This window comes from Condylura cristata, unplaced genomic scaffold (assembly GCF_000260355.1).
Source record: "Condylura cristata isolate star-nosed mole 26May11 unplaced genomic scaffold, ConCri1.0 scaffold00004, whole genome shotgun sequence".
Classification (NCBI taxonomy): Eukaryota; Metazoa; Chordata; class Mammalia; order Eulipotyphla; family Talpidae; genus Condylura; species Condylura cristata.
In genome coordinates, this window is record NW_004567105.1 from 34,211,542 (window position 1) to 34,221,287 (window position 9,746).

At 42.1% G+C, this 9,746-nt stretch overlaps 1 protein-coding gene across 8 annotated transcripts in view; it reads left to right on the plus strand.

The window, feature by feature from the left end:
* Positions 1-9,746, plus strand: part of GRIP1 (glutamate receptor interacting protein 1) — a 389,697-nt gene that overhangs the window by 342,354 nt on the left and 37,597 nt on the right. For all 8 annotated transcript variants that reach the window (XM_012720449.1, XM_012720450.1, XM_012720452.1 and 5 more), the window contains 2 exons: positions 3,507-3,646; positions 3,815-4,009. In XM_012720449.1, coding sequence (XP_012575903.1) covers positions 3,507-3,646; positions 3,815-4,009 — 335 coding nt within the window. The remainder of the gene's footprint in view (positions 1-3,506; positions 3,647-3,814; positions 4,010-9,746) is intronic.

Here is a 9,746-nt window from a genome sequence, read left to right on the forward strand (position 1 = left end):
AAAAACTTCTCTTTTCTGCTTGGTTATCTGTTGTCTTTGAAATCTACACAGAGGATGGGTTTTAGCTCTTGAGAACTCTCTGGCAGAGCCCTGACTCACCTAGAAGGCAGTAAAAGATGTCATGGGCTTAGCTTTGATATTAATCTCCAGAAATGTATAAATGACCACAATCGACGGGAGGTAGATTTATATTGTGTCCATTTTGAGAGAAGGAGACTAAAGTTCAGGAAGGTTAAAAGCCTTGTCCAGTTCAATTCAGCAAACATTGCCCGAGCCTCCCTTCCCTGACAAATATTGAACTTAACTGTGTTTTCAGGAGAAGGTAAGCGGCTTCCTCTTCAAAAATTTTGGGGGACAGAGTGCAATGACCCATCATAATAAGAGCTTGTGCTTCGGAATGCTCATTTGCTCCTTAGGTTGCTTTGCTTCCATTTGCTCACAGGCCTCTTATGTTCCACCCCTGCTAAAATGCATTTCTCTCTGTGACATGTTGTGTTTGCAAATCCCCAAACAGATCTGTCCTCCTGTAACCTAGCTCAGGAGTGCTCATTCATCATTTGTGCTGACACTTAAGGACATGGTTGACAAAGTAGGGGCAGGCATCACTGGGGAATTTGGAAACCGAACAGTCCCTTCGAAATCAGCTCATCCAGCAGCTCCATCTGTCAGATGAGGGCACTGAGGCAGCTCGTCAAGGGTTACCAAGCTGGAACTTCATATTCTGATATTAATGGAGACACGTCAGGTGCTCTTCTGTCCTTTTTTTCTCTGGTAGACAGACATAAGTATCTCCATTAAACTTTAGAAATAAAGAAAAGATAAATACTGATCTCATTCATCAACTTACTGGTAAGGTGTTCTATGGATTATAATATAGAGTTTCATAAACTGGGGGTTCTTTTTTTTAAACTTTCTTACAACATTGTTAATTTTGAGGCATATTTGATTTCTCCCCTCAGGTGTGGTCCTTGTAGTTCTTCCACTACCACAGCACCCAGAACGAATACCCATAGTCCCTTGTGCTCTTCCCATCCCTGTTTTGATCCCTCTCCGTCCTTTCCTGGGTGCCTCTGATCTCTGGTCAGCTGGCAAGTTTTGTCTTTTTCTTGACTTTTTGTTTGCTTTCTTTATATTCCACATGTAAGTGAAACCATCTGATATTTATCTTTTTCCTTTTGACTTATTTCACTGATCACAATCCCTTCCAGCTCCATCTATGTTGCCCCAAATGCATGCGTCTGTCTTTTTGATAGCTGAGTAGTATTCCATTGTGTGTGTGTGTGTGTGTGTGTGTGTGTGTGTGTGTGTGTGTAGCCTACATCTGTTTGGGGTCATTGGGTTGTTTCCATATCCTAGCTGTTGTAAATAGTGCTGCAGTATACATACGGGAGCAGGTGTCCATTTGAGTTGGTGTTTTTGTGCCCATTTGGTAGGTTCCTAGGAGAGGAATCACTGGGTCATATGGTTGATCCATTTTTTTTTTTAAAGATTTATTTATTTGTGCATACAGAACTGGGGTACAGGCCAGAGGCTCAGGGGCGGTGAGAGGCTTCACCAGAGACAGAGTAGAGAACAGAACAGGCAGATCGACAAAGTACACTGCTGAGGGGAGCAGCGGGCGGGCCAGGAGAGGTCTGCCACACCATGTGGTCACCTCCAGGGCAGGCGGGAATCGAACTCATGAGGAAGCGGCTTTAGATTCTCAGTGCTGTGCTTTAACCTGCTGCGCCACCAGGGAGGGCCTGGTTGATCCATTTTTTTAAGAACCTCCATACAGCTTGGTGACTGGACCACATAAACTGGAGATTCTTTTTTTAAAATAAAAAAAAATCTGTTGACATTATGGTTCATTTTGCAACGCTGTTTACCCCCCCTTCCCCACCCATCATCACCAGAGGCCCCCATGTTGCCCCCTCCTTCTGATCCCTCTCTGTCTCCCTTCCCTGTAAGATCTCTCTGGTTTGTGAACTGTAGATTCCTTATGAAAGAATGAAGTGATCTTTTCTAAGGGGAAAAATAATCCCTTGAAAGTAGATGCAAAGAAAAGACACTCCCCCCCCAAAAAAAAAAAAAAAAAGAGTAGTTGCCTGGGTGGACTTGTAAGAACGAATATGACTCAGTGTCACCTCGGTGTTGCCCTGATTGCTGTTGCCCAACAGGCTGCCCATCCCCAAGAATCAAGCTATAATCAGAGCACTCAGCCACTGTCAACAGTGTGAACTGGGTTAACTTCTCCACTTACTGGACTTTAAGAGCACATACATGCCCTCCCTGGTGGCGCAGCAGGTTAAAGCACAGCACTGTGAAACTATGGCCGCTACTGCAGTATGAGTTCAACCCTGGCCAGGAGGGTGACCCACATGGTGTGGCAGACCTCTCTTGCCTTGCCCACTGCTCCTCTCAGCAGTGTATTTCAGTGCATCTGCCTGTTCTGCTCCCCACTCTGTCTCTAGCCTATACCCTAGTTCTGTATGTATAAATAAATAAATCTTTTAAAGATAGATAGATAGATAGATAGATAGATAGATAGATAGATAGATAGATAGATAGATAGATAGATAGATAGATAGATAGATAGATAGATAGATAGATAGACAGATAGATAATAGATAGATTAGACAGATAGCTAGGTAGGTAGGTAGAGAGAGAGAGAGTCAGTCCATACTAGAGACATCTGGGTTTTCCTACCATCTCTGAGCTGGCTTTCTAGGAGATAAATAAAGCTAGAGTGAACATAACCTCCAAGTGCAGTAATGGATGAAGAAGGAAGAAAAGGGAAAATAGCAAAAGCTCTTTGGTATATTGATTGATAAGTTGGTTTTTGTTTTTTTTTTTTTCTTGCTTCAAGGAGTGTGTTTGATGTTTTTCTAATTAATCCTCCAGGCTTCTTTGTGAGTTGATTATCCTCATTCTCGTAATGAAAAAGCTGACACCCAGAAAGGTTAAAATAAGATACCCAGGTCACATAGCAGGGAGGTGCTTGAGTTAGGTTCAAACACACTTTGATTCCTTACTGCCATCATTTTCTATTCTTGGGATAACCAACAGGGGGCAGTGTTGATGCCACTACAGGGATTGTTGTGTGTATGTTCTGTTCTCTCTGGGCTTCACTTTTGGTGAGCTGGGAGCGCTGTTCATTTTCAATATTTTAAATCTGTAGAAAGGAGGAAAGTTCCCTTCTGAACATCACTACATTTATTGTCCAACAATGTTGGTTTCCCTGGGATTTTTAAGAGGGTTACCAAATGATTCAGCTTTCTTGGAATTTAAAAAGCACAGAAGTACATTTTAAATACTAATTAAAACAATTTTTCTAATTTTATTTGAAACTAAAAAGTAATTCACAACAGATGCAGTTATCTTGTAACAGTGCCCGGGAGAGAGCTAGAAGTGGCTTCTAGAGACCCTTGCCAAGACTTTATTACAATATAAAGTATATCAAGTATTTATACTGAATTTCATGCAGGGATTATTTCTACCTTTCCTATTACTATTTGATTTTTCAGGACTGGCGCAATCCACATAGGAGACCGAATCCTTGCCATCAACAGCAGCAGCTTGAAAGGGAAGCCTCTGAGTGAAGCCATTCATTTGCTACAGATGGCAGGAGAGACTGTCACCTTGAAAATTAAGAAACAGACAGATGGTGAGTAGATCGAGAGCCACAATTAAGGATTTCCAGTGCATTTTCTTCTCTGAAAGAATTTACAAATGTCTATTGTATTTCTAGGAAAATGACTCTTCATCCAAGAACTGTTTTAGTCTCTTTTACTTACGTTTATTCTAGTATTTATACCCTTTCCTCTCTTTAAAGCCCAGTCAGCCTCAAGTCCCAAGAAATTCCCCATTGCCAGCCACTTGAGTGACCTGGGGGACGTGGAGGAGGACACTTCTCCTGCACAGAAGTCAGGCAAGCTCACCGACATGTACCCCTCTGCTGTGCCCAGTGTAGACAGTGCTGTGGACTCGTGGGATGGCTCTGGAATAGACACCAGCTATGGGAGTCAAGGTATGTCCAGTATTGCGGGATAGAGAGCATTATTGTGGAAACCCATGCTTCTTGTAGATCACTCTCTGTTTCATGGAATCAGTATTTATTTTATTTGGGTCTGCATCAATGCAGTGATATTAAACACATCGACTATGGTGACCTTCCAATGCCTGTTCCTTAAGTCATGAACATTTATCAAACACTAGCAGGTCCCTGTTCAATCTACTGTGGTCCCAGCATTCAATCTGATCTTGTCTGTTAAGTTTAGATTAATATGAGGCAATCATGCAATAAAGGGCTTCACTAATGATAACCTCCATTGTTTTGATTTTGTAGCATGCTTTTCACAAAATAATGGGCTGGGGCAGAAACAAACAAAAGGAAAAATACTGGATGGTTTCACTCATAGCAAGAGTATAAAGGACCGGGGAGAAGATAATAATAATAATGAATAACTATATACCAGAGACATTTTACAGGGGTGGAGTGGGAAAAAAGGATCAAAAATGGTGGGGGGAAATGCACGGGACTATGGTGATGGCACACAGGTGCCCACGAGGATTACAACTGAGCTGTAAAGAAGGCACAAAATGATGTAAAAACAAACTATTATATTATGAAAAAAATGGGCTGGGGGACGCTAGAGGTAGGATTAGCTAGTGGTTTATGACCCCATTTATTCCAGTCCACTCCTGACTTTTCTTTTTTTTTTTTTAAAGATTTATTTATGCATACAGAACTGGGGTACAGGCCAGAGGTGCAAGGGTGGTGAGAAGCTTCACCAGAGACAGAGTGGGGAGCAGAACAGGCAGATGGACGAAGTACACTGCTGAGGGGAGCAGCAGGCGAGTCAGGAGAGGTCTGCTGTGCCTTGTGGGTCACCTCCGGGGCCGGGGTTTGACCTTGTGCTGCAGCAGCTTCAGAGAGCTTCATAATTTGGTGCTTTAACCAGAGAGAGCCCCCACTCCTGACTTTTCATTAGAAACTGGCAGTGGTTTCCCCAAATACTCATTATTAGAGAGTTGTAATCACAACACGTAAAAATATAAACAGGAGAATTTTCCTCACAGACAGCATCTTCATGTGAAGAAGTAGGATCTACCTTAAAGGTTAAACCTCACTAACAGAATATAAACACTCAAAAAGTGCTAGACCAAATAGAATATAAATGAAAAGCTTCTTTGAGAAATCTGTCTCCTTCCCGATGATACATCAAAAGAGAAGGGTGTCAAAAAAAACTTCCCAATTCTCCTCTTCGAAGCTTTACCTTCTCTCTAATGCCTTGTATAAATTCCAGCCTCCGAATCCCTTTGTTGTGGGTTTGTCAAGTCAGGAATGAAATACATTCCTCAGTACTTTGGAGAACACTTGTTTGGGTATGAGCTCTGCCCCCTTACTTAGTTTATTACTTCAGGAGCGTCTGTATCCAGTTTAACCTCTTCTGGTTCTCCTAATTTGCCTTTGCCAGTGTCACTCTTTGTCAAATCCCCTGCAGTCTGGGGGAAATGAAACAAAATGACATCTCAAGCCATTGCTTGTTAAAGATGGTATTGATATCTGGTAGAGAAAAATTTTTGAGTACCCGGAATAGAGTGAGAACTGTGAGCTGACAATTAACTTTTCCAGATCACAATGCCTGCAATATAATGCTGATGACGAATTAGCTGTACTACCAAATAGCATATATTCTCATTGCCTGACAGTTGATGGACCTGCTGAAGACGCTCTGAATAAAGGACAAATACCAAATTCTGAGAGGTGACCCTGAGGTTGATATATTGACATGCTTGTTTATTACTTATTAATAAACAAAAAGTGGAGACTTTTTTGTGACACAAAAGACTTTACCAACCAGTAGATTTCTATGAGGAGGCTATGATGTGATTGGGTTCTGGCCCAGAAGGTGCTGTGGAAACACTTGGTCTGTTTCTTTACCCACAGGATCAGGAACATGACTCACATACTAAGTATAAGACTTTTCTCTCATTATTAAAAAGAACCAATTATTATTTCTGAGACATTTTGAAATTTTAAAATCCTTCCAGACAGGGAATAGTAGTCATAATAATATGAAATCTGGCATTTATAAATTAGAAATCTTTATGAGTTTGAAGAGAAAATCTAAGTTTCACCAAGAATAGATTGAAATCCTCCAAGGTGATGAAATAATTGCCACAAAACCTCACATGTGTGAAGCATGTTAACGTTTACAAAGCACTTTCACATAACTGATCTCAAGCCATGCTCAGCGTGAACACTGAAGTCGAAGTCCGTTGGAACACAGGATGTTGGTTATAGGAGAGGAGGTAAAGGTCATCTTGCCTGCTGTCTCTGGTCCAGCCGGGACACAGGTCATCACGCCGTGTGGGCTGGAGCAGCCCACGGTGGCAGGTTGCTCCCCAAAGGGGAGGCAGTGCTCCCCGACAGCTACAGAGTACTCAGTTGTACTGAGCTGAAATCTATCTGCAGCTTCTCCTATTAGTCCTTGTCCCCTCAAGATCATCGGGAGCTACACTAATGCCCTTTCTGCCTGACAGCCCTTCGGATACTCAAAGACAGCTCTCATGCCTCTCTTGAGTCTCTCCTTCTAGCAAAATAGCTCCAGTTCCTTTAACTGTGCCTCATATAACTTACTCTTGAGTACATCAACATGGGAGCCTCTTTTCTGAATATGTTCAAGTTTAAGGCTATCTGGCTAAAATGAGTACTCAGAAAGTAAAGTCACACAATTGTCTGACAGCCCAGAGCAAATGTGACCTGTCTTCATCATCCTTGAAGGCAGAACCTATCACTGCAGCTACTTCAACATAAGAATTTTGGCCATTTCTTTGTATCTGTCACTCATTTTGAGCATTTGTTTACCGAGATCTAGTCTATTTTTTTTTTAATTTATCTGTATATTAGTTTAAACCAGATCCCTCCAAATTGTGCTTGTGGGCCCTCCCTGGTGGCGCAGCAGGTTAAAGCACAGCACTAAGAAGCTTAAGCCACTTCTTTATGAGTTCGATCCCCGCCTGCCCCAGAAGAGATCCACATGGCACGGCAGACCTCTCCTAACCCACCCACTGCTCCCCTCAGCAGTGTACTTTGTTGATCTGCCTGTTCTGCTCCCCACTCTCTCTCTGGTGAATCATCTCACCCTCTGCATCTCTGGCCAATACCCCAGTTCTGTATGAATAAGTAAATAAATTAAAAAAAAAAATCTCTGAAATCTTTAAAAAAAAAATTATGCTTGTGAAGGTGACTTTTAAAAAGCAAGACATATAACCATACTTCATTTTCCTAATAAATATCATGTTGTGAGCTATAGTTTCTCTCCCTGACCTGTCCCTCCAGTTTCTCAGTATCCCAGGAGGACCTGGAACATTCCCACGATACCTTTCAATCCACTATAGTTGGATTGAAATAGTGGTTTTCCTATTTCCAGTTGATGTTGCATTGTTCTCCTTGGGCCAGGAATCGATGTCTATGCAGCCATATTCTTCTTATTCTCTGCGGCTTGTCTGAAGTGTCAGGCTCAGCTTTCATTCAGCACATAAGTAATGTGATGTCACCCCTTCTTGTTTTGAGGTGATTTCCAAGGGAAGGTAGAGCTACCTTTGCTCTGCCATTTCAAAGCCACAGTCCCATCTAAACACTGGCTGTTTCTTGGCAAGGACACTTACAAATAGTTACATGAATGTATGAATTTATTTTCTCAGTCCTAACAGAATTGGGTCTTTAAGAAACAAATTTGGCAGGGAATTATCTGGCTCACTCTCCTATGCTAAAATTGGCTTCCAAAAATGAAAAGGATGGCAAGGGTTACAGTCCCAAATTGTAAAGCTGAAGATTGAATTCAAAAACTATTCTCTAATTTCAGACTTTATGAATTGAAACCAACATTGTTTTAGTTTGCTTTTCAAAATTAATCCTAAATGTGAATCAAGGGCTACAAGTAGAAGCTACTAATCTACACTATAATGTAGAAATGCTAACAGTACAATGTTATGCTATCAAAATTTCACAAATAGCTGAAGTATAGTTACCCTGAAGATAAAAATCATTATATATCCCAAGATTTTGTCTATTTTCAGAAGTGCCTACATTGGGGGAAGATCTGGTTTTCATTATGCAAATGAAAAAAACTAATAGACTCTCTATAAAAGGACTTGAAACTGAATTTTATATCTTATATTAGTGCTAGTGATTGGGAGGCGTAAACAGCAGAAATTAATTTTCTCACTCTCCTGGGATCTGGAAGTTCAAAATCAAAATGTTGGCAGGGGGCCCTCCCTGGTAGTGCAGCGAGTTAAAGCACAGCACTAAAAAGCTAAAGCCACTTCCGCATGAGTTCGATTCCCGCCTGCCCCGGAGGTGACCACATGACGCGGCAGACCTCTCCTGACCTGCCCGCTGCTCCCCTCAGCAGTGTGCTTCGTCCATCTGCCTGTTCTGCTCCCCCCTCTGTCTCCGGTGAAGCCTCTCACCGCCCCTGAGCCTCTGACCTGTACCCTAGTTCTGTAGGCACAAATAAATAAATCTCTAAGAAAAAAAAAAAAATGTTAGCAGGTTGGGTTTCTCCTCTCAGCCTTGCTGTCTCTGGTTTCGATGCTGCCTCCAACGGTGCCCTCTCTCCTGCGCACACATCTCTGGAGGATCTTGTGTTTGTCTAAAGTTTCTCCTCTCATGAGGACACCAATCCATTGGGTTGGGTCCAATGTAAGTCCTTAAGACTTCATTTCACCGTTATTCTTTAAGTGTCCTCGGTCCAAATACGGTCAGTACACTGGGGACTAGCGCGTTAACATGAGTTTAGGGATTGGGCTGGGCACAGTTCAGGCCATTACATACCTCACATAATTCAAAGGCTAAAACCAGATATTGAAGTGGAAGGAAAGAGGGAAGGAGAGCAGGAAGGGATATGAGAGAGGATGAAAGATGTCCAACTTGAAATTAGAAGTGTAATTACTTAGGAAATGTATTTTATTTTTTTTAAGATGTGTTTATTTATGCAGACAAGAACTGAGGTACCAGTCAGAGGTGCAGGGGGGTGGAAGGATTCAGCAGACATAGAGTGGGGAGCAGAACAGGCAATTGGCTGACAACCACTGCTGAAGGGAGCAGCTGGGGAGACAGGAGACGTCAGCTGTGTCATGTGGGTCAGCTCCCTGGCGGGTGGTCAAACTGTTACTGCACTGGCTGCTGATAGATTCATAGTACTTAGGCTTAACCCCTTGTGCCACCAGGAAGGCCCTGGAAATGCATTTTTTAAAGTATTTCTGTTTCAGTTGACTTGTTTCATCATACTGAAGTTAAAGTCTAGTTTCCAGTATCATACCTGTATGTGAATTATTTGTACTTAGTACATCATTCAGGAAAGTCACAGTCTGTGTTTCTGGCAGATGATTTTTCTTACACCTGGGCTGCCTCATTTATTCCACCCCTTCCATGGCTTCTAAGTTTGACTCCTGTTGTCAAAGGCAATTCCTTAGAGTTGTTAGCATCTTCTGAACTTTGGCAACCAGCTTGCCTTTGCTCAATCCTAACTTCCTGCTGACAGTCCCTATCTACACATAGAAGCAAATTGAAATAAGTTTAAACAAGATAGGGGTTATTTTTCTCTCACTGCAATGAAGATTCTGGAAGAATCTTCGCTGGCATCTTCTGGCATTCTGTGAGCATGTTTCTTGTGATCATTGTTGCCTACTCCAGTCTTTGTTATAAAACCTTCATTGGGGCCCTCCCTTGTGGCACAGCGGGTTAAAGCACAGCA